Consider the following 24,478-nt stretch of genomic DNA (forward strand, 5'->3'; position numbering starts at 1 on the left):
TGCTCTGTGGGCGTGGATGCAGTGATGTCATTGGAAAATCCTTAAAAGTCTTCCGGAGTAGGATCCACTGATGTAACCTCCGTTGGAAGTCTACTACAGGTGGATTTTAAGCGGCTTCTTTCGTCTCCTACGGTATTCGGACAGGCGGCAAGATGGCCTCACGAAATCAGTTTCCGGGTCACGGAGGAGAGGAGGAGGATCGGTAGGAAAAAGGAGACACTTTTGGGGTTTCTGGACGCAGCCTAGATCCTCTGTGTCTGTGGAGGAGTCGCGGGTACGGTGACGCTTCTTCTCTGGTTTTCCCGGCATTGTAGTTAGATTGTGATAATAATCGTCGATGAATAATTCCAACTCCTCCAGCTTGCTGATATTTCAATCTTGTCCGTCAATATTAGATAGCTTGTTTGGCTACAAGAGAATACTTTCTTTGAGCTTTACAGTTGTTTACTCTAGCGGCTGCATGCCGCCATGTTGGGTCTCACCCGTGACCTCGCGAGAGCTGTTCCTACGTGACGCACATACAATGTATATTTACATTGTTAATAAACAGATGTACTGCTTTTCTTCATTCTATCTCCTTCAGTGTTGATCTGTGAGGTGTTTAATATAAACAGCGGGTGTTTGTGAACGCTCCCTTTAGTTCACGGTGGTTCAGTGAAGCGGCAGCTGCGAATATCAAACCAACTTCAGCCTCGTGGGTGTGTGGGGGTAGGTTAACTAAGTTAAGAAAAGTTAAGCTAAGTAAACAAAAAACAATTTAAAAAAAAAACATTTTCTTTTAAAGTCAGTCAAGTGCTGGATGTCAATCTACACAGATTTCTCTCCTAAAAACTGTATATTTGGGTGAGTAAAAGCGCTTCTGTTTATTAAAAAAGTAAGCTTAGACTTCCAGATATCTATCCACTTTGCCTGGGTGTAATGATTAAGAGCACCTTATAGTGTAAAAAATATCATGGCAGTCATTATTTAAGGCATTATATAATATAATAAAGCATTATTAGTACAGTATTTACTGGAAGTCAGATGTCTAAAGCTGCATGTATAATGTAACTAAATGTTACAGCTAATTACTGTATGTCTGTAATATAGTAATAGTAATATTCTGGAGTGCTATATACACTCTCTATGATGTAGAAACACTACAGACTTAATAGGATGTATTGTATCAGTAAAAAAAATTAAGAGACCACTTCAGTTTCTGAATCAGTTTCTCTGATTTTGCTATTTATATGTTTATGTTTAAGTAAAATTAACATTGTTGTTTTATTTTATAAACTACAGACAACATTTCTCCCACATTTTTTATAAAAATAAAATTATTTGGAGCATTTATTTGCAGAAAATGAGAAATGACTGAAATAACAAAAAAGATTCAGAGCTTCAAATAATGCAAAGAAAACAAGTTTTGGGAGTTTAGAAATCAATTTTTGTTAGAATTACCTTGGTTTTAATCAGTTTTCTTGCATCTTGGCATCATGTTCTCCTTCACAAGTCTTACACGCTGCTTTTGGATAACTTTATGCCACTCCTGGTGCAAAAAGTTTAACAGTTCATCTTAATTATATTCCAGAGGTTTTTAATTTGTTAAAATCAAGGAAAAACGTCATCATTAAGTGGTCTCTTATTTTTTTTTCCAGAGCTGTATGCCTTAATATGAGTTGCTTTGTGTTACAGGTATCTTGTTTCTTAGGCACAGCCATTAAGAGTAAAAGATATGAATGAGAAATATGAACTGATAATTCAGATAGATATTTAGTCCTGATATTTAAGACAATATATTCAAGACAATGACACAGTCAGGCTGGCCAGGACCTTTAAAAAAAGAGTGATTTAGAAAGAACAGGAATGATGGTGACAGATGGATGTAAGTGATTATCATTTAATGCTGTAGCTGATTAATAATCAGCTCTCTGGAATGGAAGGAAGACCTTTAAATCAGTAAATGTCCTTGGGAAAAGGTACAGTGTCAGTGATACTGAAATCCAGGACCCAGTCTGTTAATAATAGCAGTTCTTTATTGGAGGCTGTTTTGCTGAAGTTGTTTTTTTAATTTTGCTGTTTACAGAAAAGGAACAGTGATATTATGCAGAAATGGAACCCACACTTCATGTAGAAAACACAAACTCTAAAATATACTTACTTTAAGCTAGTGCTAGTTTCAACCTCATCTGTCTGTTATACAGTACATCAGAGACAGATGCATTATGGGATTTAAACAGCCATAACGCTGCGTAGTGCAGTTGGATGACAGGGCTACTTTTTTTTTTAATAATCAGCAGCAGGTTACTCTCTGCATTATGGGGACAGTCAGGTCGATATATATTTGGGCAGCTACCCAATTTTTGTAAATTTGCTTCTGTACACCATCTCAGTGGATTTAATGAAGCAATCAGGATGTGACTGAAGGGCAGAATTTCATTTAAGAGGCTTAACGATCATCCATTTTATACAGGCTCAAAAAGTACTTCTACAAACTATATAAACATAACTTTACTATACTGGATCCTTTCCAGCTTTCTACTTTCCGTTTTGTCTCCTTTTATTTATTTGCTTTAAGAAGCTTTTTTTTGGACATTATCCTTTTATACTATTATACGATATACGATCCTATTAGTGCTGCAGAATTTAACGGTACCAGAGCAGAAAGTATAACTCTATACACTTCAGAATATATTCTGTTACTTCTGTTATCTGCAATATAATAATTAATTAATACTAGTAAAATAAAGTTCTGTTAGCAGCTATGCTATACTGCCGCCTCCACCACGTTTGACAGATGATGCGTATATTGGTGTGCTTTAGATTATGAACCCTTTGTTTTAATTTTACACTTGGCTTCATTTGTCAAAATGTGTGGTCAAACTTGTCAATTTAACTGCATATCATTCGATTACTTCCTGAGCCTGTGAAAATGTACGTAATATCTAAACAGCAAATGCAATATTTTTGATAAATCTTTTAAATTGACAGTCTGTACATTTTGGTGGATGTAGAGACCTTTCGGGTGAAAATGTATAGTTTTATAGAGCATGTGGAAAAGTACTTTCAAAACATGCATTGTTGCTTTGTCAGTTTTAGCAAGACCTCTTTTTAATCTCTCCCAGTCTCTTCAGTTTTAATCCTTTTATTTTTTTATTTAATTTATTTTTATCCCATTTTCTCCCCAATTTACAAGACCAATTAACCCACTTAATAGAACTCCCCCTATCACTATTAATACCCCAACACCAGGAGGATGAAGACCAGCACATTCCTTTTCCGACACGTGAAGTCAGCCACCGCCTCTTTTCGAGCTGCTGCTGATGCAGCATTGCTGAGTTGCATCACAGCGCGCTCGGAGGAATGTGCAGCGACTTGGATCCGATACATCAGCTCACAGACGCTATGTTCTGAGCGACATCACCCACCCAGAGAGAGCAAGGCCAATTATGCTTTCTTAGGGCCCCGGCAGCTGATGGCAAGCTACATGAACTGGATTTGAGCAATCTCCCGATCATAGTGGCAGCGCCTTAGTCGGCTGGACCACTTGGAGCCCCCTCAGTTTTAATTCTGCAAATCTTTGGCTTAACGATGTGTGAACCAGCAGACGAAGGCTGAATTTGACATACAGATATCTCTATATTCACAGTAGCTTTTTATCAGCATGATTAGTAGGGCCACAGTTGTGAAAGTATCCAGATAATGCTGTATATATATATTTTGATTTTTAGGGATGGTAGCAGATTTATTAAGATATTTCTTCCCCAACCCCTGCAGGAATACTACTGCTTCAAAACTAAAAGAAAGAATGCATCAAATCAAATCTACTGGTGGTGTACTGAGGCAGATTTGCGAAAACGTTTTCACTGTCCAAATACAATTGGACCTGACTGACTGTATGTATGTATAAATTGTAGCTTTATAGGTTAAATCTGGATGATTATCCAAGGGCAAAGCACTGGAATGAATCACAGGTGCAGGTACATTGCACTGGTCACTCAAAGTCAAAGTGCATTACAGCTCTGTATTTTCAACATTAGCCATTAACCAGTGAAAATACTATTAAACACATTTATCCAACAGAAAAGCAGTTCTGCTTTAAGCTGCTTTAATAACATAAAGCAGCCGGGGCTTTATACAGCTTCGGCTTGTTACCTATGTTCTTAGGCACAGATTAATGAACAAGGCACCTCTAGCGTTTAAGCATCAACACTGTCCCGGAAAATGAAGCAGTACATTTGCACATGGCAGCATTCACGTCCTGCCTCATACTTCCAGTGAACAAAACAGAAAAAAAAACAATGGTTCCATTAACTCTTGGTGGATTACATACTTCTTATATATGTACAGTACAGTTCACTTGTATTAAAACAACATTCATTATGGAATAATGAAAATGTGCTTTTTTTCCCCCCCATAAATACGACCCATTACATTTGGAAGGAGGAATTCTATTAATAGAATTAACACAATCTTTAAGGTTCATGGTATTAATGTGCGCACCAAAAAAGCTAATCTGTCTTTAACAAGGAATAAGAAATAAAAGGCATTTTCTTTTTCAATAAATAATAATAATAATAGTAATAATAATAATAAAAGCTTTGCTGAAAGCATAGGTAACATAACATAACAAAAAAATAAAATAATAATAATAGTAATAATAATAATAACAATGATAGAAACTCTAATTCTCTGTTTGTTTGTTTTTTTAGTTTTTTTTATCACTAGCTATATTGCCACCTGAGAGCATTGAGAGTTAGCAGGGCTGAGTTCTGCTCTGGATTGAGGATGTGTGCGATGGAATGTTGTAGAGGGGCCTTGCAGAAACAGCACTACAGAGGGAGTGCGTATGCGTGCGCTTTTTTGAGGGCTGTTGGGGGTGTTGGGGAGGTTGTATCTGGAAAAACTGAGCGATGCTAACTTTATTGAGAAGGTGGAAGGAGGTGATTGTGAGGAGGAGCGAGGCGAGTGAGAGGAGGTGGAGCTGGGAGTGTGTAGGAGTAACATGGAGGTCGTTCCTAAACCCTCAGTCTATTCTTCCTGCGGCATTCAGTCTCTTCATACAGGCTCTCCTTCCTCCTCCTCTTCCTCATCCTTATCCACCGCAGACAGGCCATCAGGTAACACTCAGCTGGGCAAAGCCAATCAGCTTCACCTCGTCTGGAATCTCTGTACTGTCGCAGCCGGATGCCTGGACACACAAATGACATCCTGCTATCAACAGCGTTCCTCATACACTACATCCAAGATAAGGTAAAGGAAACGGACACAAATATATATATATATATATATATATATATATATATATATATATATATATATATATATATATATATATATATACATACATACACACACATACTGACTGACTGGGTACAACCACCAATCAGAAAAAAGTTTTAACAGTGTGGAAAATGCAAATAAACATTACTTTTTACATAATTTTATTGCAGACAGTATGAACCTTTTAATATCTTTCACGTTTTATCTGCTCAACAGCCTTTCATTTGTTAATATACATCCATTAACAAGTAACAAGATAAAATAAATGAAAATAGTAACGTGATTTTGAACTTGCAACAAGTGATTCTAATCGTGATTTGGTGTGAAACCAGTATCCATGAAAAGCCTAAGGCAACATATCAATAAATGATTCACAGAACCAGGAGGAATTTCAGTGTGTGACGGGCAAAAAGCACATGTCTAGAAGTGGTGTCGACTTCTCTGGGCTTAAAGGCACCTGGGATTGGCCACCCGTGGAAAAAAAAGTGCATTTAAAGAATATGTTTTAAAAGTATACTCAACATGGAAAAGTACATACTTTTAGCACTAAAATTAACACATACGTAAATACAAAGTAAAGTACTACTTTGGAACAACTTATGGCAACTTAAGTATATTTCAATTGTAATTAAGCTATATTTAAATACAACATAAACGCATTTGATAGTGCTTTTGAGTGCTTTTTTCTCCAAACATTTCCAAACTTACCATAAGTAGATCTAAGTATGTGATATTTTAAACATAATTTTTAATACACTTGAAGTATATTGTAAATGTACTACTTTGCATACTGATGCACATTTTGTTGTACACCTTAATGCTACTGGAAAAACAAACTACACTAAAGTGCACTTTAAGCAGTATTTAATGCCAAGATACACAGCCCTGTAAAAAAACTGAGACCACTTGTTTTATTCTATAAACTATGGACAACAATTCTCCCAAATTCTTTGCATGTTCCCCTCTACCAGTCTTACACACTGCTTTTGGATAACTTTTTGCCACTCCTGGTGCAAGAATTCAAGCAGTTCAGCTTGGTTGAATGGATTATGATCATCTATCTTACTCTTGATTATATTCCAGAGGCTTTCAATTTGGTAAAATCAAAGAAACTCATTTTTAAGTGGTCTCTTGTTTCTGTACAGAGCTGTATGTTTTCCACTTTGAGTGTATTTTCATAAAGTATATTAAATTAAAATGTACTTTTATAGTACTCTTAACCTAATCTGAACATACTTTTAGTGCTCTTAAGTATACTTCCAGTATATATTCCAGCTCTTTTATTTTATTAAAAAAAGAAAAATGGACATCATGAGGTCCAAAGATGAAAAGGACCATCCAGACTGTAATCAGCAAAAAAGTCCAAAAGCCAGAGTCTGTAAATGTTAAGAGGTTGTGTCAGTACATTTCTTTGATGACAACATTAATGCATAAATGTGTGTTAAGATTTTAAGAGCAACATATGCTGCCTTCAAAATGACTTTTTTCACAGGGACACTCATAAAAGTTTTTTTTTCCAAATACTGTTGCATTTTTTGTCTGGTTAGGAGGTTTATTTATTTTTAGAAAACTAAATACAAAACAGTTAAGGTGAGTGTTGAAAAATCTACACAAATCCTTAGAAAAAAAATAACTGTTTTCTTCCCTGAATTGAGAATAATGTGACTTGGCAGGTTTCAACAGAAGGTTTTTTTTTTTCTTTGCTTCAATAAATGGGTGTATTCCAAAAATATTTGTCTCTGAGTACAAACAATGTTGTCCATGATCATGCCAAAAATAATACATCACTTATTTACAGTCCATTTATTTTGTTAGGCTTTTATGAAACTGCTTACTTGATTAATCATCAAAATAATTGTTGGATTACTTGATTTCTTTTGTAAACAATAGTGACAGGTCAACTTTAAAGTAGTGGATGATACGAGAAGAAGAGATACAGCTTTGGAAAAAAATAAGAGACCACTTAATGATGATTTTTTTTTTCCTTGATTTTACCAAATTGAAAACCTCTGGAGTCATCAAACCAATCCACCAAATATTGATTCCTGAACTCTTAAAACGTTATAATATGAACATGTTTTCTTTGCATTATTTGAGGTCTGAAAGCTCTGCATCTTTTTTGTTATTTCAGCTTCTAATTTTCTGCAAATAAATGCTCTAAATGACAATATTTTTATTTGGAATTTGGGAGAAATGTTGTCTGTAGTTTATAGAATAAAACAACAATGTTCATTTTACTCAAACATATATCTATAAATAGCAAAATCAGAGAAACTGATTCAGAAACTGAGGTGGTCTCTTATTTTTTTCCAGAGCTGTAGCACAACTGCAAGTTAAAAGACTGAAGTTTATCACTTTCCTTCTTAGAAGAATTCAAGGACAGTGTCTGTGTGGGTAAGAGTTCAGTTTGGGGAAATTGTGGGTTGTACAGGATCTGCCAGTATTACACAGTGCACACACTGCATGCTAACTAGACACTGAAGTGTCAAAGAAATGGTACCATATGATGTGGATCAATGTGTGTATGTGTGTGTGGTTTGTCTTTGTATGGAAGTCTCTGCTGAGATGTTCAAGGTGTTATATCCATTCACTTTGGCACGTCTGAGCCCCTCATGGTCCCCACAGGGGGAGTATGACCCATACACATCTATTTTCAGACCACTCTCCTGACCGGGGGAAACAGCTCCTCACACACAGCCGCACTGCGGATTCTCTCATACGCTCACAGCTGCAAACTTGAAGCCTGCCTCTTTAGGCTCCAGATGTGGTGAGTTTACAGTAAACAGACTGGAGGGGGTTATAGCTGATCTTTCTTTGTATAAATCTACCTGTGGTGGAGAATGATTTCTGAGGTTCTGTTTAATTAAACTGTTTTATGATATTTTCTGTGAGCCGGGAAAGAACAGCTGCTAATGATAAAGTAATATCATTTAGTGTGAGAGAGCACACACACAAACACACACACACACACATACACATAAACACACACAAACGCACATACACACAACACTAGGCTGCCAGCCAAAGTTTTCATGAACACACAGTCTTGCAGTGTGGCTCTGATCAAGGCGATAGGCTCAGTCAAACCAGGCAAAACCTGCAAATTTTGATCATATATGGGGTCAGTATCAATATAACATGGCTGTTGTGTCTGCAGCATACAGCTCTGAAACAAAAAATAGACATCACTTAAAAAGGATGAGTTTCTTTGATTTCACCAAATTGAAAACCTCTGGAATATAATCAAGAGGAAGATGGATGATTACAAGCCATCAAACCGAGCTGAACTGCTTACATTTTTGCACCAGGAGTGGCATAAAGTTATCCAAAAGCAGTGTGTAAGACTGGTGGAGGAGAACATACCAAGATGCATGAAAACTGTGATTAAAAACCAGGGTTACTCCACTACATATTGATTTCTGAATTCTTAAAACTTTGCGAGTAAGAACTTGTTTTCATTGCATTATTTGAGGGCTGAAAGCTCTGCACCTTTTATGTCATTTCAGCTATATCTAATTTTCTGCAAATAAATGCTCTAAATTACAATATTTTTATTCGGAATTTGGGGAAAATGTTGTCTGTAGTTTATAGAATAAAACAACAATGTTCATTTTACTCAAACATAAACCTATAAATAGCAAAATCAGAGAAACTGATTTAGAAATTGACTTTGTCTCTTAATTTTTTCCAGAGCTGTATTTGTTTACATTTCATAAAAAAAACACTATGTAACACTAGTCTTACTACAGTACAGATTCACTCTGAATGAACACATTATTACACATACAGAATATTTAAAAAGTAGGGGTGGATTTTTGCCACGTCCACATTTTAATCAAAAGCTAATTTTCGCTAAAATTGTCAACTCAGTTCAACTGCCACTCTTACATTTTAAATTAACAAAACTGTAATTCTTAAAAAAAAAAAAAAAAAAAAAAAAAACATTTTCTTTTAAAGTCAAACGAGTGCTGGATGTTAATCTACACAGATTTGTCTCCTGAAAACTGTTTGTTTGGGTAAATAAAGCACTTCTATTTATTTACATTAAGGAAGTGCAAAGACAAGTGATCAAGCTGGGAAAATATGATTTCTGTGTAGTCCTATAACCCTGTAAATATGATGAAAATTAAAAAGTAATCCCTTTAAATTATTTTTTAAATACTTGTAGACAATCAGCATTATATAGAACCAAAAACTTCATGGGTATTTAAATGAAAGATAAGAAGCGGAAGAAATGAATATGAACAGAGGTGATTCTGCAGAATCTGCTTCTGCGCTCAAACCAGCACTTAAAAATGAAACACTCTGTGCTTCTTATTATCTGTAACCATTGATCGTTATACATTATGCCACAACATGTATTCTGAGGTGTGTGCATATGCCTGCAGTGTCTGCTCTGTTCAGGCTATTCTCCTCTCTTTCAGTGCTTGGTTGCCCATTTTCGAGAATCTGCAGTCTATTAAACGGGAGGTAATGGGGTGGTTAGTTAGTCACTAATGCGTTTTCATTTAAAAACAGCCTTTTAATACATGATCTCTGTACAGACGAGCATTTTAGCTCAGTATCAGAACTGATGCCTGGCTGTGTAGTTAGCTAGCTGACCTGATATCTTGCTGTCTTGCTGGAATCTCAGAAGGCAGTGTAGTGATTAAGATCTGTGCAACCAAATCACAACGGCAAAACAATGTCCAGGTTTTGCCAATGTATCGACAGCTCACTGCTGGATATGAACATTTAACTGTGTTATTGATATTCTTTATCCAGCATTTTCACTCAATAAAAAGAGAGCTTAATCAGAAAACTTCAATTCAGGACTGACTGGGTGTCTTCTAGTATAGAAGTTGAATATTTTGTTGTTAGAAAACTGTGACACGTAGCAGTTCCCTAATCACTATCATTAACTACCACAATATGGTGTTACTTATGTATTTGTACTGAAACTGCAGGGAGCAGGTTTTCACTTGCAATAAAGATGTTTTTTTTTTTTGGCCAGACACTGAAAACACATTCCTCTCAGCAGTGTGTGATAACGTTGATGAAACATGCAGAATGAAATATAGTAGTGATGGCAGTGAATAATGAGGCGAGAGAGCTGAATGTAGTGGTTTACTGGGTGAAGTAGCACAGCACACGCAACTACTTCAGTCTGAACTTGGGAAATGGAACTGAAAGTGAAGAGCAGCAGAGACTCTGAGGCTGTGCTGCTGTTTACAATAATGTGAAATGTTTATCTATAGCTTACAGTTATAGTTAGTTTAATTATTATTATTTTCATATGGTAATTAAATGTATCTCCACATTGCACAGCTAACAAAAATATTAGCTGACTGTCAATTTCCTACTTCCTACTTGAGATTAAAAATAGGTTTTGAGATATTAATATATATACTCCCAAACTGAGATACCGTATTTTTCACACTATAAGGCGCATCGTATTATAAGGCGCATTATGCGACACTAGTAAAGAACGGGGGTCTTGCCATGTTTTCCTTCTAATTCAGTAGATCTCACTGCTGGGTGGCGAGACCTGTAAAGCTAAGCTTAATAAGGTTAAGTTAAGCTTTTTATAATGAGATGAATGAGCAAATGTGTTTATATATATATATATATATATATATATATATATATATATATATATATATATATATATATATATATATATATATATATATATATATATATATATACAGTGAGTCCAAGAAGTATTTGATCCCTTGCTGATTTTCTTTGTTTGCCCACTAATAAAGACACTATCCTTCTGCACTTTTAATGGTAGATATATTCTAACATGGAGAGACAGAATATCAAGACAAAAATCCAGAATATAATTTTAAAGAATATATTTTAATTAATTTGTATTTCAATGAGGAAAATAAGTATTTGATCCCTCTTGCCAAACACACTCAATACTTAGTGGCAAAGCCTTTGTTTGCAAGCACAGCGGTGAGACGTTTGTTGTAGTTAACCACAAGTTTAGCACACACACCAGGGGGAATTTTGGCCCACTCTTCTTTGCAGATCCTCTCTAAATCATGAAGGTTGGTGAGCTGCCGCTTGGCAACTCTGACCTTCAGCTCCCTCCATAGATTTTCGATCGGATTGAGGTCTGGCGACTGGCTGGGCCACTCCATGACCTTAATGTGATTTTTCTTGAGCCAATCCTTTGTTGCCTTTGCTGTATGTTTAGGGTCGTTATCATGTTGGAAGACCAACCACGGCCCATTTTCAGATCCCTGGCAGAGGGGAGGAGGTTGTCCCTCAGGATTGTGCGGTACATGGCTCCATCCATCTTCCCAGTGATGCGGTAGCCCTGTACCCTTGGCAGAGAAACACCCCCAAAACATTATGCTTCCACCTCCATGCTTGACGGTGGGCACAGTGTTCTTGGGGTCATAGGCAGCATTTTTCTTCCTCCACACATGGCGGGTGGAGTTGAGGCCAAAAAGTTCAATTTTGGTCTCGTCTGACCACAAAACCTTCTCCCAATAACTTGGTTCATCTTTCAAATGATCATTGGCATACTTGAGGCGCGCCTCCACATGTGCTCTCTTCAGCAGGGGTACCTTTCGGGCACTGCAGGATGTGAATCCATTGTTGCGCAAAGTGTTGCCAATTGTTTCCTTGCAAACTGTGGTCCCAGCTGCCTTCAGGTCATTTGCTAACTCCTGCCGAGTGGTTGCAGGACGATTTCTGACCGTTCTCAGCATCATTGCCACCCCACGAGGCGAAATCTTCTTTGGAGCACCGGGCCGAGGTCTGTTGATTGTCATGTTATACTCTTTAAACTTTCTGATAATTGCACCAATAGTTGTTACTTTCACATCCAACACCTTCCTAATCTTTTTGTAGCCCATTCCAGCTTTGTGAAGGTCAACAATTCTGACTCTGAGGTCCTGTGACAGCTCTTTGGTTTTACCCATGTTGGAGACTTGAAATCTGTGTGATCTGTCTGATTCTGTGGACAGGTGTTTTTCACACAAGTGATTAGTGAGAACAGGTGGCTTCAGGTCAGGTAACAAGTTGATTGGGAGTGTCTAACTGGTCTGTAAAAGCCAGAACTGCTAATGAATACTAAGGGATCAAATACTTATTTCACTCCATGAAATACAAATCAATTAATATATATTCCTTAGATTTATTTTCTGGATATTCTTTTTAATATTCTGTCTCTCCATGTAAGAATACATCTACCATTAAAAGTATAGAATGATCATGTCTTTATTAGTGGGCCAACGAAGAAAATCAGCAAGGGATCAAATACTTCTTGGACTCACTGTATATATATATATATATATATATATATATATATATATATACACAAAAATGATCAGGAGATCACATTCATGTAACTTGCCATCAGCTACCAGAGCCCTGAGAGAGCACAATTGGCCTTGTTCTGTCTGGGTGGGTAGATGGCACTCTTTCCCCACATCACTCAAAGGGTGATGTCGCTCAGCACAAGGCATCTGTGAGCTGATGTATTGGAACCGAATCGCTGCGCTTTCCTTCGAGTGTGCTGTGATGCTACTCAGCAAAACTGCATCAGCAACAGTTCAAAAAGAAGTGGTGGCTGACTTCACATGTATCGGAGGAGGCATGTGCTAGTCTTTACCTTCCTGGTGTTGGGGCATCACTAGTTATAGGGGGAGTCCTAATGAGTTGGTCAAGTAATTGGTTTTGCAAAATTGGGGAGAAAATATGAAAAAATTGTATAAACAACTATTTTATTATCATTAAACACTATGTCCACTTGTTTGTAGACACTCATTTGAATAAATACCCTCAGTTGGACACAAGTGAGGACTTTTGTCTATGAAGACGAAAAGGTGTAGTAAATCATTATAATCTATTTACCTGTCGACGTTTATTTGCCATTGGGCATTTGTTATGTACTATAAATCAACACATATGTAATTGTGTAGTAAAAAAAAAACACTACAGGTGATACTTTCACAAAGTAATGAGTTTGAATGGAAAACGGCTCTTGGTAACGTGGGAATCTGTAGGGCCTCTTAACAACTGCTGCTTGTGAAAATGTCTTACTTACTTCTATAGAAAAGCATGATATCTTTGTAGTGGTTGTAAAATTTCTATGTTGAATACATTCTTTTGTGCAGATATTTGTGGTTATTTACTGAAGAAATGTGCAATTTCTTTCTATATAAAAAATACTAGGCTAAACCTAGTGCGTTTTCAACGTTCAGTTCTTCTATTTTTTATTAAATCATTGCACAGATGTTTTAATTTTAATAATAGTTGTTATTTATTTATTTATTATTTTTAAATGATTTAATTTATTTCATTTAAATGTTTAGTGCCTTTAGTTTCGTTTTTTTTATGATGATTTAAAATTTCCCTTCTACTTATTTGCAACTGTTTAAAGCATAAAATCATGGCTAGCGCCAGCCCTATATTTCCACTACATACTATATATTGTAATTTTAATTTTAAGTATCAGAAATGTGTGCAGCCTCTGTGACAACAAAAAGCAATATGTCTCAAAAAGAGAGAAAGAGAGAGAGATAGAATGAAAGACAGAATGAAATTCTGCTCTGATGTCCGGGTCATCTCTGTCCCTGGAAAGTGCATGCAGCTGTATGTAAAGTAAAATCTGAGTGTCTCTGTGGCGCCAAGAGGGTCTTATCAGAGCTAGCACACACACTCGGAGGCTGGAGAGGGCCTGAGAGGTGATCGATCTCTCCAGCTCGCTCTCCGACACCCTGCCTCAGACAGCTGCAGAAGCTGCAGCTCTGGGGCAGACAGCTTGCAGCAATTTATAGCAGGGCTGGGTAGAGTGTGTGTGTGTGTGTGTGTGTGTGTGCACGAGTGTGTGCACGAGTGTGTGTTTTTATAAAAGCTGAAAGGCTAGTGATGAAAAACGTATCTGGGGTGATGCTTTCCCTCTGACTCCACTCAGCCGGTGAGGCAGCTGTGGCCTACAGAGCGGCTTAACCATAAAACTAGTCACATCACCACTAGTCACATAAATCCTGCCGCTGAAATGTTGTGAATTACACAGAGAGAAAGAGGAAAAGAAGAATTTATTGTTTTTTTTCCCCGCTGTGTGTGTTTGTATGTGTGAGCACCTGCACTACCGCGAGCCCAATTCCTCTCAGCTCGATATACAGCGCTACGTATCTATTTCACTTTCACACTGTGTAGGGGGGTGGTGTTAACAAGAGATATCTAACAGCCGAGCTGGCTAGCACAACTGCTCCCTCGCCGCTCTTTGCTGAAACTGTAACTGCTAGCTGTTTCTGCTTTACCACTCTTCTCTCTGGAGGATGAGCCAGGAAGATAAAAATCAAACAATAAATGTTTCCTTCTCTAATGCTAACCCCTTAACCTAAAATACACCCTTAAAAATCTAAATGCTAAAAAGGGCTCTCTGGATCAATGCCAGATGTGAAGAAACACTTTTGGATCAATAAATACTCTTTTATTAGGACTGAAGAACCTTCATATAGTGTAATTTGTATAAAAACTGTATCACTTTTTTTCCAGCACCTACTGTGTAACAATTCATCCAAACAGCAGCGGTATTCAACAGGATCAGTTTATGCTTTCAGTTTATGATTCCTTTAAAATTTTCTCTTTTTCTGTATAATTTGACCTGAAATCTGATCTGATATCTTTATCACTTTTAACCTGAGCCTTCACTCTTTATTATCCTTGTCAGAAAAGTATATGTGTTTATTTACATTAAAGTCAAGTGTTTCATAGAAGGGAACAAACAGCAAACAGGTTTGTGTAAAGTAGCTCTAGGTGCGTTGCACACACTAAAGATTTCAACTCCCAGCATGCACTTCAGACACCAGACATTCCCGACTCTGCTGATCACGTGACATTACAGCTACATTCTAACTCACCAGGCTTCCGATTACACACACCTGATCCTGTTAGTATAATACCCCCCTGTTTCTGTTCCTCTTTGCCTGGTATTGAACCTAGTTTCTAGCTTTTCTACTTCACGTTTTCTTTGTTTCCTGCTCTTTTGTTGTTGCGTTTTTGTAATTTTGATCACTCTTCTGCCTTGTCCTAGTCCTTTGTGTTTATTTTGAGTTCAGAGCCTGGCCTTATGTGTCTAGAAATTTCAAAAGATGTAAATATGGCCGCCAGGTTTTGCTTCCATTACTAACAGAACTAAAGTAAAAAAAAAACATACATAGAAAAGTAATATAAACTGATCAGATTTTTGATCTTTACAGCCTTGGCAAAAGCCCAAAAAATTACATTTGAGTCTACTAATTAGTCTGCTTAATAGGTCTAATATCTAATAACATTTCTGTATATATATATATATATATATATATATATATATATATATATATATATATATATATATATATATATACACACACACACACACACACACACACACACACACGTATATATATATAGAGAAATGTCCAAATATAGCCAGAGGTCATTGATAATACTGTTAAAGCATTATCAGAAAATAACAACAAATGTTTTACCTGTTTAAAAACACAAAATTATCCACCCTACAGAGTGTGAACAGGTCACAGCCCAAGCTTAAAACTCAAGTTGCTAGTTTAATCAGTTTATCTTGAAAAATTGTTTATGTGCATTCATGCTTGGTTAAAATAAAAACTGATACCACCGGCCCTTTGAAGAAAAGACTGGACACCTCTGTTACAAAGACTACATACCGGTTAAATACAGGTTCTCATTAGAACATTACGTCTGTGTCGAGAACCATTTAGGAACCTCTGTTTTGAAAAGTGCAGGTGTAATGTGTTTAAACAAAGCACACCTGAATCGATTAGCCTTGATCTGCCAGTTCTGCCAGGGTGAGATGAGAGAGCGAGCGTGCAGATGCTGAAGAGACTTTTCACCGCAGAGGATCAGAGCAGGGTGAACGACGCACTAATGCACAGATGTTGTTTACCTCCACCGCGACACTCCATCTAAAGGAGTGATTAAAAACTGCCCCGGCCATATTGCACTATCCACTGGGATCTGTGTGAAGTATTTAACGTCCCTCGCACTCCCACGGTGGAAAGCTCTGCATTGACATGCGTAACATGGACATGTGCATATCCAACAGAACATACAGTCCATCCCATCAGCTCAGGATTTATAAATACTGTCATAAGCGGGAAGATATCATCTTCTTAAAAAAGAGGTATAGCATCATCTGTCTACAGTAGCTGTCAGTAATTACCTTAAAAAACACATTAGTAATGAATATATTAGAGTATATTACTGATATTCCTTGTGTGTATTCTCTTCTGTTTGCACACTGCAAGGCTCAGCATGGTTCCGCCTAATGCATTCCTTTTAAATAATGTCTGTGTGTTTAATTAGAAAGGCTGTCAAAGCATTCATTTGAGCATGGACATAACTAACAATATCAGAAAGAGCTATTAGATACTCTTGCTGTCTTAAGGGACACTTGATGTTTTTAAATAAGCTCTGAAAGACAAGTTACAGAAATGCTTACATATTACCAGAAAAATTACAGAAATAATTACATTCTGATTGTAGCAATACATCTGAAGAACACTTTGGCAAAAAGATATTTAGAATATTCACAGTCGACTTAGAATATTATGACAACCTTTGTGTTTATACACTTATTTTCCATCTTATCAGCACTTTATAGTTCTATAATTGCAGACAGTATTCATTTTGTTTCTCTGTATAATGTACTATGCACCTTTTACCCTGTTTTGCAATGGTCAGGACACCACAGGACCATCATAGAGCATCGGTTATAGTATAGTATTTATTTGGGTGGTGGGTCATTCTCAGCACTGCAGTGACTCCCTGAGAATCAGACACAGCAGTGCTGCTTGAGTTTTTAAACAATGTGTCTGTCCACTCTATTAGATTTATTATTCTTATATATTTGGTCTTCTTTGTAGAAGTAACATCAGAGACAGAAGCTCATCTGTCCCAAGACGCTGCTGGCTCAATATTTTTGGTTTGTACTAATTTCAGTCTGGCTTTAAACACTAAGGTGTTTAAAAACTCCAGCAGCACTGCTGTGTCTGATCCACTCCTATCAGCACAACACACACTAACACCCAAACCACCACCATATCACTGTTATTGTCTGTGAAAACAGGAGTTATGTTGCGCTGGTCCTGTGGCATCCTGACCATTGAAGAACAGGGTGAATTAATGAAAGTAGGATGATGTGCCGGTGTATTTGGACATCTTACAAACGCTAAACTTGCATACAAACATCTGCTCAAATTAAGTGGAAATTTAATTCTGTGTTACGGGTTACTCTTTTGTATTTGTTCATGTATTTTTTTTTTTGCCACTGTGCTGAACTTGGAAGCGAAATGTGAGGTCCAAACCGAGGTGCTAAGCAAAGTGAGGCTGTTACACTAATATACACATACAAACAAACAAGCAAACAAAAAAACACATGCACATTGGTGTTCTTACATGTTTTTCGACAGGATGTTGTTTTTGGCATTTCTCATTGAACTACTCACCAGCTTAAAGGTCAACACTTTATAGGTAACTGGGTCTTCTACAATCTTCTGAAGGTTAGCAGCAACTGAAAGATATTTATTGAGAAAATATTTCATACATATAAAGCAATCATTAACAATATGACAAGAACTATGAGAATTCATGACATGCAGTCGATGGCATACTGAAATAAATGAGGTAATTCTATCTGAAATGCACTGAAGGTCAGAGTGTGACATTACCAACTATAACATCATGTCCATTGACCAGACCAGCAGAAAACAGCTCCTGAGAAACACCGTCAGCAGTATCTATAAACAGAGCACACACAAACACACCCCACAGGATGATCCCACAATTCACACTTGCGTTTAATAAACTCGCGTTAATAATAAAAAAATAAATAAATAAATAATAATATATATATATATATATATATTCTCTTACACTGCATATGTCAATTTTAGGTCATATTACTCGCTAACCTATATACAGTTCTTAGTATACAAACCCCACACACACACACTTTATTAGGCCTCATTATGTGCAGTGTCCACTGGGGCACTAGCTCTCTAATGCTAATAAAACTGTATTCAGGGCAGTGCTCACCTTGTCCTGGAGTGAATTCAAACCGTATGTCATTCAGCTCCTTTCTCGAGTTCCTGCGAGAGACAGAGAGAGACATAGAATCCATGTTAAATATAGCTTTTTTATTCAACATGGGAGCCATATTCAAAAAACAGCACAAAAGGGATAGTATGTAATGCGGTGGTATGTGTCAAGTAGGCCAAGCACACGACAGACACACGCAAATACCAAACACACAGTTTATTAAGCAAAAATATAAGAATGGTCAAGGCAAGGAGGTCATCCACAGCATTACTGATAATAGAGTTAAAGTGTAAGGCAAAAGAGTGGTCAAAAATACAGAAATGGGAAAAAAAAAAAAAAAATCACAATATAAAAGAGCTATGAAAATTTGATTTAATACCAGGCACTGAACTGAGGAAAACAGGGGGTATTTATACAGGGGAAGACAGGTGATGGCAATCTCAGAAACCAGAAGAGCCTGAACGCTGAAGCGTCACGTCATTCGGCATGTGTTTAGAAGGTGGGGCGCAGGTGTATTCTGGGAAGTGGAGTTTATAGAGCTAGAGTCTGTGGCAGGACTAACAGTATGTGATGAAATTATACATTTTATTTAATTTTTAAATATTTTTTTCTTATTGTGTTTATTGTATAATAATAATACAGTGTAATTATTTTTAATAAAAATGATTTGACATACATAACTTCATAAATAGTATTTTTTTTATTTATTGTGATAACAGAAACACATGGATTAATAGCTTTTGGAAACACTTTGCAATGTATTTTGTATATACTCATATAAAAACATCTATTGTATGAGATATTAATAAACTAGTAATAAGTAAAACTAGTCACTAAGTTTTATTAAATTGATGTGCACTCTGATATATCTGATCATCTGTATGTGCTTTAGCATTTTTAGCTTCTGAACAGACTGAACATACTTCAGAAAGCCTCCAAAATCAACAGATCTTTTTACCACCTAACAAAATATTCTCTTCTTTTTCTTACTTTCTTACCCCTATTTTCCTTAAAGTTTTGTTAATCGGAGTGGGAAACTAGATCTATAATTTATATATATATTTTTTTAATCTTCAAAGCTTTGTTTGCTTTGTTCTAATTGCAGAACTTCAGAAATGGCAAAAGTTCTATTATTATTAGCTGTGTATAAAATCAGTCAGATCTACCCCATAACCCCTTTCCCCTCAGCTCTTATTTTTATCATTCTGTCTAATAGCACAATGGCGAGACAATGGGGAGAAAGGAGAGTTACTGTGGTTCTTTTTTCACAATAAGGAGCGTATTTAGGGGTCTAGGTGTGAGGAGCACTCACTAGTGGGAGGGAGTTTGAATGCAGGCCAGGTTGTTGGTTTAGAGGCTTGGCTCAATAAAATACGGCATCCTTTCAGCATTAAAGCAGTGCCAAACCAATCACTACCTTACACTCGTTAACTCCCTGCAACTGCATACTTCCCTTCCCTCTGTGCTCTCAGGGTCTGATATTCAACTGTGAAGAGCTGGTTTAATAATGACCACTAACTGATATACAATATAAACTGCAGGGAAACTTTATGCAATATTTTGTTGATGCATTTTATAGTCGCATACCAACAGCAGTCACACTCACACTGCCAAGAGAAATGCACCCATATAAAAATATCAGTATAATTTATTATGAATCCTCAATATACACTCTTTTGCCAAAAGTATTTGCTGACCCACCCAAATCACTAGACTCAGGTTCCAATCATGCCCATGGCCACAGGTATATAATATCTAATTGATTAAACTAATGTGGGAAAGGACAAGAAAACATAAAATCTAATGAATTAAAAGCCAGGCTAAACAAGTATGTCCTGAGCCTCCTCTTAAATATGCCAAGACTGTGCAAGAGCCCTCAGGACATCAGAAAGAGAATTCCAGAGACTGGAGGCCTAATACGAAAAGATAGCCAGTCCCATTTTAAGCCGAAAGGCATGTATGCCCAGCATGTTCCCGTTAGCTGACCTGAGGGCTCTTGGAGTACTATACCTAAAAAAATCATATCGCTATCATTATGCTGGGCTAAAACCTTCTCATACATCAGCTCACAGGCGCCTTGTGCTGATCGACATCACCCTTTGGAGTGGGTAAAGAGTGCCATCTACCTACCCAGAGAAAGCAAGACCAATTGTGCTCTCTCAGGGCTTCAGCATCTAATAGCAGGCTACATGAACAGGATTAACATTAACATTAAAAGAGATCCTGCCTCAAAGTAACATTAGAAGAGATCCTGCCTGGCTGAGAAATCAAACCTTCACTCTTTTATTGTGGGGGTGTTATCCACCATACTGTCCATTTAACTGCTTAGAAAAACACTTAAAATTACGAATTTCTTTGATTTTACCAAATAAAAAAAACTCTGGAATATAATCAAGAGGAAGATGGATGATCACAAGCCATCAAACCAAGATGAACTGCTTGAATTTTTGCACCAGGAGTGGCATAAAGTTATCCAAAAGCAGTGTGTAAGACTAGTGGAGGAGAACATGCCAAGATGCATGAAAACTTTAATAAAAAAAACAGGGTTATTCCACCAAATATTGTTTTCTTTGCATTATTTGAGGTCTGAAAGCTCTGCATCTTTTTTGTTATTTTAGCCATTTCTCATTTTCTGCAAATAAATGCTTTTAATGACACTATTTTTATTTGGGATTTAGGAGAAATGTTGCCTGTAGTTTAAAGAATACAATTTTACTCAAACATGTACCTATAAATAGGAAAATTAGAGAGACTGATTCAGAAACTGAAGTGGTCTCTTAATTTTTTTTCCAGAGCTGTATACGTATACTACGATAGGTACAATTTAGTAGCATTTATCGACAGTGAATCCTACAACAGTTAAAGTTTCCATCTTCCCAACCTTTTTACCATTCCATTTGCATATATTTATGACAGTAACTACCTAAAAATCCAAGCCAACGGTCTAAACCCTGTAGAGAGAACCTTTGTTCATCTCTTCCACTCTTCACTCAGCACAAATGACCCTGAATAAATCAGACACAAAATATTTTGCACAGCTAGTGCCAAACCCTGTGAAGTATAAACACAGCACTTCTATGGAGCAGCGCAGAGGACTGGCACTTGCTGATTCACATCTACGTTGAGTTGCTCCATTGTAAGTGAACACAGCGCAGAGGCGCAACCTCTGTTTGTTCTGCTTTAACATCCGTCGGGCTTTGGCCACTCCACGCTATGCAGAACTCGAGGCCTTGTAAATCTCCCGCACGCTTTCAGAGAGAACTCGCAGGGACTCTGATAATATGCACAGCCTCACCTCGCCCCTTTGCCACGGAGACAATGAAAGGACTGGAGTCGGCACTGCCGCCGAAAACAAGCCTTCCTTTCACACTCGACTTGGGGGACGTTTCAAAGAGGAAAGGTGACATGGCACAGCATGGACGAATTTTAATACTACTGCAGCACTCTGGCAGCTCCACAGAAGACACTTTTCAGTGTGAAACAATGGAACCATATTCATAAAAGCTTTTTGTGTTTGAACTGCCCATCATAGTGTTTAACAGGCAACTGGAGGAAATGATTAAGCCAGCAGAACCCTTTAATAAAGATGACACCTAAAACCACTTTAGTTACTGAGGGACTCCTTCACTCTGCCAGCCAGTAATCTCAAACACAGGCTTAACTGTGCTAAAGCCTAGAAAACATATACCTCACAGTCTGTTTAGGTTCAGACATGTGAAATTAACTCACCATCTCTGCAAATTAGTGCAACTATGACAAAGCCTCTGTGTTTGTAATCCTTTAGTCCTTGGAATTTTTACAATTAGGAAAGTCAGGTAAACGCTTTCAGACCTGAAATATCTCCAGTGATGAAAAACAATGTAGCGTAAGAATGCTGTTTTTTGTCTGTAATGCACAGAAAAGAAGACCGTAATATTCTACTTTAAAATTTATACAGCAAATGAATTCAAATAAATAAAATATTTATTTCTTTTATTATTTAACTGCAGTGAATGATTTAAAACACTTAAAATTTGTTCCAAACCTCAATGGCTCTAGTACTACAGTTTTTCCAGTGCACTTGGAACAAAATTGTAATCTCACAGTCCAGTTACACCCAATAACTATTGTTATGTAGATAAAATAAAATAAAATTAAATTAAATTAAATATATAAGATAAATACACATAATATAAATAGGAGAGTCGGGTAGAAAGGAAGTGCATAAGGCACTTTCACTATAGCAGCATGGATGAATATGAAAGAATAGCGGTTTTTGTTTGATCTCTGATTAGTGTATCTTATGCTTGTACTATAAAGCCACCTGCAACTACACTGTGCACCTTTCTCATCTATGGTGACAAGTTTTGATCTTTAACTTTCTGGCAATTATCTGATGGTCCAGGCTTAAAACGGTTAAGCTATTTTTTCAGTTTCTTTCATTGTATTTAAAGTTTTGCTTGTGTATTGTTTGACATGTTGAGCTATGAAATTTTTCTATTAATAAAATTTTTATTGGAAAGACACTGCATTCCTAAAAATCAGATTCCTAAAAATATTGCAACAGAAAAAAAATCCTCCACAGTTACAAATTAAATCTGAAACAATGAAACTCCACAAAAAAAGCAATAATTTGCCAGATTTAAGATGCATTCTAAGCTCCCTGCATTGCAAAGATGCAGCAGGAGAATTATTCCACTGTTTCACCAATTACAGGAGTGCAGACTCATACAGCAGCTCTGTGTTATTGTTCTACATCTATAGCAGCCTCTTTAGATACATTTACTGCAATACATCTTGACCCTGGATTACCAACTACATTTTAAATCAATTGATAAAAAACACAAACAGCTGTCTGAGGGTTCACTTTAAATGAATTTGTTTTACCTAGTAATTTATAATAGAGTTTTATAATTGAGTTTTGTGTAGAAGTGCAGGCTTTCAGTTCTTGTCCTTGCCTCATTCTTTGCAGTGCATTTATTTTTGAGCTTCCCCAGCTTCCAACACACTGTTTAGATGAAATGCGTACGTTAGAGAAGGTAAATCACATGTAGGAATCTGCAGGATAATGGTTCTTGAGGAGCAGAACACACAAATCCTGGAAAACAATCTGTACTATAAAATATTAAGCAGATTTTGTTTATATATAAATCTGAACTAAATCCAAAGGCTGATAACCTTTACAAGGGTCAAATAAAAAAAATATTATCTGCGGTCTACCGGTTCATACAGTATACCAGAGGGGGTTTTAGAACTGTTACACGTTTTTCGCATACCACCATACCACTAGAGGCGCTGCAGAGCACAGTAAAAGCAGCTGAGGTCAGTCTCATGCTGTCCTCTCTGTAGAAACATGAGAACGGAACTCCTGCAGCTTCTGCTGCTGTTCCTTACAATGTGAGTAACTATAGCTTTTCAAATATATTAATACTGTAGCTTTAAAGGATAATTATTAATGACTGATGAACTGAATGTATTTGTTAACTGGAGAATCTGGTGATCAGATCTCTCTCTCTCTTTGTCTTTTTCATGTTAAAGCACTTTTGGTGTAGTAAAACATGATAAAAAGTACTTAACTTTGATGAATGGCACACCTCTGCTCTCCCACAGTGTACTGAGATCCAGAAATTTTAACAGTTTGTCCAAACACCCTTCAGACTGGGTGACATGGGGCATAATTTGCTGATAAACCAGTTTTTTCACCGTTTTACAGACTCATAGTAGCTCCACACCTCCTTGCTAGAATCCGAAGAGCCCTGACATTTAAAACGAGGCATTAATAACTTAAAAAGTGCACAAGAAGCTTATTAAAACCACAGTTTACATCCTATAACGCTAGCTTCAGCTCTGAGCGCCTCCATTAATCCTGGTGCCGGCTGCTATGCAACGCAAAGTCTACATAGTCTACTTTGAGCTGGATAACGGTGGGTAAAGCGATTCATTGGGGCAAATTATGCCCCGTGTCACTCAGTCTGAAGGGTGTTTGGACAAACTGCTAAATTTTCTGGATCTGGGAACGCTGTGGGAGGGCGGAGCTGTGCTATTAATCAAAGGTAAGTACTTTTGATCATGTTTTACTACACCAAAAGTCCATTTTACGGAGTTCTCCTTAAATGCATTGCCAAAAATGAACTGTGATGAAGTGTGATACTCATATGTTTATATGAAGCTA

The 24,478-nt window shown here is 37.0% G+C and overlaps 1 protein-coding gene across 3 annotated transcripts in view; it reads right to left on the reverse strand.

The window, feature by feature from the left end:
* Positions 1–1,995: 1,995 nt before the first annotated feature.
* The window catches only part of stk39 (serine threonine kinase 39), an 81,113-nt gene continuing 58,630 nt past the window's right edge, over positions 1,996–24,478 (reverse strand). For all 3 annotated transcript variants that reach the window (XM_022680016.2, XM_022680014.2, XM_022680015.2), the window contains 4 exons: positions 18,325–18,377; positions 17,958–18,026; positions 17,736–17,800; positions 1,996–5,170 (listed from right to left, as the gene is read on the reverse strand). In XM_022680016.2, coding sequence (XP_022535737.2) covers positions 5,096–5,170; positions 17,736–17,800; positions 17,958–18,026; positions 18,325–18,377 — 262 coding nt within the window. In that variant the 3' untranslated portion in view covers positions 1,996–5,095. The remainder of the gene's footprint in view (positions 5,171–17,735; positions 17,801–17,957; positions 18,027–18,324; positions 18,378–24,478) is intronic.

Source organism: Astyanax mexicanus, chromosome 11 (assembly GCF_023375975.1).
Source record: "Astyanax mexicanus isolate ESR-SI-001 chromosome 11, AstMex3_surface, whole genome shotgun sequence".
Lineage (NCBI taxonomy): Eukaryota > Metazoa > Chordata > Actinopteri > Characiformes > Acestrorhamphidae > Astyanax > Astyanax mexicanus.